This window comes from Panthera onca, chromosome A1 (assembly GCF_046562875.1).
Source record: "Panthera onca isolate mPanOnc1 chromosome A1, mPanOnc1 haplotype 2, whole genome shotgun sequence".
Lineage (NCBI taxonomy): Eukaryota > Metazoa > Chordata > Mammalia > Carnivora > Felidae > Panthera > Panthera onca.
Window position 1 is genome coordinate 100,214,851 of NC_138339.1, and position 6,000 is coordinate 100,220,850.

The 6,000-nt window shown below is 48.8% G+C and overlaps 1 protein-coding gene across 1 annotated transcript in view; it reads right to left on the bottom strand.

The window, feature by feature from the left end:
• HEXB (hexosaminidase subunit beta) overlaps positions 1-5,715 on the bottom strand; it is a 31,341-nt gene extending 25,626 nt beyond the window's left edge. The window contains exons 1-2 of the mRNA XM_060634110.3: positions 5,404-5,715; positions 1,424-1,569 (exon numbers count right to left, since the gene is read on the bottom strand). Of these exons, the coding sequence (XP_060490093.2) occupies positions 1,424-1,569; positions 5,404-5,624 (367 nt within the window). The 5' untranslated portion in view covers positions 5,625-5,715. The remainder of the gene's footprint in view (positions 1-1,423; positions 1,570-5,403) is intronic.
• Positions 5,716-6,000: the final 285 nt, after the last annotated feature.

Genomic DNA, 6,000 nt, shown 5'->3' on the forward strand with positions numbered 1-6,000 from the left:
GCTGCGTCGAACATCCCTGTTATATGTAATTAATGCTCTACAGGAGAAACTAGGTCATTCCTGGTTCACAGGGAATACACATTTCTAATACATAATGCTGCAACACTTGTCACTCCCTTCACCATTTTCCCACACTCCGCAGCAGGTGGTGTCATTTCCATCTGTGTTAACTTTCTCAGCATCTTCATCAACTCGTTTAAAACTTAAAACTAGTTTATCCTTCGACCAGAAAAACACAATCAGCTTGGCCCAAGGAGCTTCTCTTTCAGAATAAAGGTTTGCAAAGCTGAATGGATAACAAGCTCTAACTCTCCCGTCTCAAAACACTGTATTTTCTGGAATTTACAGTATGTCATTACTGTTGCTAACGGACCGCAAAGACTCCTTGGCAAGTCAATGACCCTTTCTATCTCAATTCAGATTGTAAAACATAATTCATGAAGGGTCTGAGTGCAGTCAACTGAAATCACATATCTGATGTTGCCCAAGAATCTTGTTTCTCTTCTAAGAACAGCTACAGAATTGAGAAATTAACTTATTTTTCCGAGGTGTATTATTAAGAAATGTGATCTATACTAAGAGGATGAAGAGACATACTGAACTGTCTGTAACGCAGTCTGAGGACAAAGGAGTCACTCTTTTCTCTGAGATCTGGGGTATCCCTTCTATCCTTACACCCAGCTCACCAGTCTGCTCTCTCTGCACTTTATCACCTACAACCTCACACTGCTCCCGTTGGTTCCTTGGTGTATATTCCATGTTTTCCCCAGTCAGTAGCCCCTACAGAAACTTTTTAGGCAACAAAAATATCTTACAGCTAAGTTTTGTTTATATCCTGAAATGAAAGAGCTCCAGCCCCACCCCCAGTTCTGTATCATTTTTGTGTCAAATAAGATTACAAACAGAGATCATGGAGGTACACACAGATTTATCTTCAAAATAAAAGCGAAGAAACTGCCTGATGTCCAAAAATGAGTTATTAGCCAAGTAAGTTACTGCACTAAAAATGATGTCACAGAAAAATATTTCATTACATGTTTGTTTTGCTAGACAAAAAAAAAAAAAAAAAAAAAAAAAGCCAAATACAAAAACCCCACTTTCACATAATTGTTTCTCATACGTTTATACTTCTATCAACGTGTAATATTTCAATGTATCACTCTACAAAAAAACCACATCTGAAATAACGGTGGTCAAGTGAGTGCTGGGGTTATGAATGATGTATTTTCTCCTCTTCACTTCCTGTGCTTAAAGATGTTCTACAATGACTGTGCATGACTTTAATGTTAAGTTGAAAAATAAAAATCATAAACTCACTGGCCAAGAACTCACAACAGTTCATGGCATGGAAGCTGTTTCTGGCACTTAAGTTCCCAACGAGTAGCACAGGACACGACACGCTCACGTCAGCGTAGGTACTCACAGGACTCGTCTGAAGTGATGTTGGGGAAAAGATCACACTCCGAGTCCAGGACAACTGTGACGAGAAGTTGCTGTAACTCTATCGCACCATTAGGTTTAGCAGGGCGACGCTGCCTCTTGTCGAAACCAAAAATGTATTCATGATATCTGTGTGAGAAATAAATTCAAATAAAGTTTTAAAGCACCACAGCCAAATTTTACATACATGTGTGGCAGTGGACATCCCAGTGGGGCTCCTCCAATCCCGGCCACCCCGTACTGGTCCAATTAGAGGCTCTCACCCCAAGCTGCACATCAGAACTTCCGGGGGAGCTTTTTGAAAATACTGAGGTCCAGACCTCCGGAATCAGAATCTCTGAGGGTAGGATATAGGCACGGGAATTTGAGAAGGTACACCCACACTTCCAAGTGCCTCATATGAAGAGACTGTTAAGAACCAGTAATCAAACCAATAATGGGAATCCCATCACTCTTGGGTAGGCAAGCCAATTGCACCCAGTGATGAAGGTGGTGCATTAGGGGTAATGGTGGCAGAAAGTTGCCTACACTAAGTGAGCCACAAAAGCCACATTTCTCTGTATGTGACACCTGGACCGGCTGTAGGGCTCGAATTGGCAGAGCCAATCTAAAGATGGCAGAGATGGAAAGAACACGGATTCCCTAATGATACTGTTGAGCCACTTAGTCAAGTAGCTGTGGAATCCTGTTTTGGACTTCCTAAAATGTGAGATAATAGGTTTTCTTATTGCTTAAGCTTGACTAAAACAGAGTTCCTGTTACCTTCCAAAAAAAAAAAAAAAAAAAACCTAGCTAATACAGAACCCCCCCACCACCACCACCACCAAAGAAGGTCACTAGCCTACAGAATTCTCACCAGGGTCTTGAAAATTTACCTTCTGCCGGTACCCAAATACCAGAGAAAGGGGATATTAAAACAGCATTTATTTTTTTTTTTTTTTAACGTTTATTTATTTTTGGGACAGAGAGAGACAGAGCATGAACGGGGGAGGGGCAGAGAGAGAGGGAGACACAGAATCGTAAGCAGGCTCCAGGCTCTGAGCCATCAGCCCAGAGCCTGATGCGGGGCTCGAACTCACGGACCGCGAGATCGTGACCTGAGCCGAAGTCGGATGCTTAACCAACTGAGCCACCCAGGCGCCCCTAAAACAGCATTTAAAGGTGCTAAAGACCTGACAGGCTTCAAAGCAATCATTTAAATAACATTTTATAGATTTTGATAAGCCAGAGGCTGTGTATGCTACTTAAGTGTAAGAACACCTTGTGTTTTTCCAGAAAAGTAAGGAGAGGTAGGAAAGTTCCAATGAGTCTGGAAGCATATGGAAGTTAACCAGTGACAGAACAGAATGGACGATGATGCTGGGGGCCCTTTCCAAGGGAAAACCTTGACAGAATCAGAAGGAAATTAAGAGGGGCACCTGGGTGGCTCAATCGGTTAAGTGTCTGACTTTGGCTCAGGTCATGATCCCATAGCTCATGGGTTCAAGCCCCCACGTTGGACTGTGTGCTGACAGCTCAGAGCCTGGAGCCTGTTTCAGATTCTGTGTCTCCCTCTCTCTCTGCCCCTCCCCTGTTCATGCTCTGTCTCTGTCTCAAAAATAAACAAACATTAAAAAAAAATTAAAAAAAAAGGAAATTAAGATCGCTGAACTGTAGAGTTAGAAATGGTTAAGATGTGGGGTGCCTGGGTGGCTCAGCAGGGTAAGCGTCCAACTCTTGGTTTCTGCTCAGGTCATGATCTCACAGTTCTTCAATTCGAGCCCTGCGTGGGGCTCAGCACTGACAGTGCAGAGCCTGCTTGGGATTCTCCCTGTCCCTCTCTCTCTCTCTCTGCCCCTTCCCCTGCTCTCGTGTGTGCTTGTCTGCTCTCTTAAATGAACTTAAAAAAAATTTAAAAAGAAATGGTTAAGGTGGCAAATTCTATCTTATATGTATTTTATCACAGTTAAATAAATTTTTTAAAAAAGGCAATTAAAATTGCCAGCAGCTCTGAATTTTGAGCTAGGTGCTGGCTTGGCCCAAATAAGGAGAACTTTGGTCCTAGATATTAAAACTAACAGAAAACTCAAAGGGTTCTAAACCAATGGTGTCCAAGGTATTTGGATTAATTTTCCCTTTCAGGAACTGAGGGAATGCAGCTATTCATTCATGTAAAAAAAATGAGTGACTCAGGGCACCTGGGCGGCTCAGTCAATTGAGCGTCCGACTTCCGCTCAGGTCATGATCTCACAGTTTGTGAGTTCGAGCCCCATATCAGGCTCTGTACTGATCGCTCAGAGCCTGGAGCCCGCTTCGGATTCTGTGTCTGCCTCTCTCTCTCTGCCTCTCCCCCGCTTGCGCTCAGTCTCTCTCTCTCAAAAATGAACATGAAAAAAAATTCTTTTTAATTAAAAAATGAGTAACTAGCATGCAACGGACCTTGTTCTACAAGTTGAGGAAGCTGCCATGCACCAGACCCAACTCTCTCCTTGCAAAAAACACAGTTCGAAAGCAGGGTTTGTGATAGAAGTTGGGCCCCCCAAAGACAGGAGCCTCTGGCTCCGAACTGCCTAGGGTGTAGACCGTGTGTCCACCTAGAGCCTTTGGAACATCTCCATCATCTCTACGTTCTTCCACCCACACTGCGCTTATACTCTGAAATAGACAAGTGACCTTCCTGAATTCCTAGAATGCTCCCCTGAATGCTTTCAAGTCTTAGCCATAAGGGCTAATGTTTTATATCCTGCTTCCTAACAGCGTAGGGTATAATTAACAGCTGCTTCACACACGAGCCATGGTTAGTTAGGCCAACTCCAGATAATCACCTGCACTGCCTCGAAATGCCAAGCCTTGTTTTCAAACCATCTCACCACTGACTCAAGCCCTTGTTATCCAACCACTGTCAACTTGACTTCCTTGCTCTCTTGCCATAATCCTCGTCATTTCAAGCCTATCACCCAGTCCTCGTTTTACTAACAGTATGGCACAGAAGGAAAATACAATTTTAGACACTGAGTCCCAAAGCAAACATGGTAAGCGTGTTTGTTTTTTTAAAATATTTCCTAGCCAGCACCAAATTACATTCCTTCCCTGAACTCTAGGCCTTCAGGAGACTCCAGCCTACACAGGTCTCACGGTGAGGGGACACCAAAGAAAGGCTGCTGAAACACCTCCCCAAGTGCAATCAGCCTTCGTGTGGTGTGGCCAGCAAAGACAGGCTGTCGGCTGCCTCCTCATCCCCTGATTCACCCCGTCTGTAGCCAAAGAGGTGGCAGACGTGGAAATGTGGTGAGCTCCAGAACAGGAAGCGGGGAGAGCCAGCACATGACGTGCTGGGAAAAGACAAGCAGAGACTGCGATGAACCTATTACATCGAAGTAATTAGATGAAAGCATGGAACATTTCCTAAGAAACAGACTTGGGGAGTTTTGGGCAATGCTCCAACCTGAGGACTTTCTGCCTTCTGAACTGTTACCTGATTTGGCCAGTGGGGTGGGGAGACTGCAGACGGCAACCAACTTGGGAGTTCTGGTGTCAAGCATTAAGCACTCATTTTCCTCCTAGAATTCTCTTCACGTAAGAAGCTGCCACTCTCCAGCCCCTCCATCCGCCCTACTCTCCCCTCCAAGGCGAAGCTGGGCACAGATTCTGAGCAGCCTACTCCTTCCCCCTCAGTATCCCGCACGCAAACCAGGGTTCCAGAATGCCCGGGAAGTCCCTTAGCAGGCAGGAGGAGGAGGGGAAGAGCTTGGGTTTCAGCGGCTGTCTGAGCCGGCTCTCCCACCTTCTGGACCTGTCCCTTTGGCGAGGTCACGGGCCAGCTCGGCACTGGTTCCTTATCTGCTGAACGGGGAAAAACGCACGCGTAGGGTCGCGAGGGTGACAAGAGGCGCGCAGGGCTCCCCTCCCCTCGCCCCCCGCGCCGGCCCAGCGCCCCAGGGGGTTGGCCCCGCCTCCGCCCCGCAGCGCGCAGGGAGCGCTCACCGCCGAAAAGCTTCTTGCAGGAGGGAGCAGGTGGGGCCGGCGGTGGACGAGGGGCCGTAGCCGATGGAGAAGTTGTCGCGGGAGAGGTGCAGCAGGCGCGGAGACGTCTTCACCGAGAGCGGCATAGGCCACAGGGCCGGCTCCGGCGCGGCGGAAGAGCGCGGGGCCAGCGCCGCCAGCAGCGCCAGCAGCGCCGCCAGCCCCAACCCGCGGTGCCGCATGGCCGGTCGGCCCAGGTCTACGGGAGCTTCAGCCGGCGCACCTGACCTCCGCCGGGACCCCGAGGAGGAAGCGCCGAGCGCGGGGGCGGCCGAGTCAGCTGACGGCGCGCCCCGCCCAGGCCCGCCTCCCGGCCTGTGGGACCGCCCCGCCGCCCTCCGCGCCCCGCCCCGCCCGACCCGACCCGACCCGACCGGAGGGGAGGCCCGGGGAAACGCGGCGCGGGGCTGGGCCGGCGGGGGCTCCTGCGGCGGGGGCTCCGGAGGCTTGCGCCCCAGCCCAGACCGCCCCTGACCGCAGTTCAGCTTGAACCGTAGCCTCCCGTCGGAACCCCCGGGGGCAGACTTGTCAGCAGGTGGGGGGCTCAAAATTAGGCAA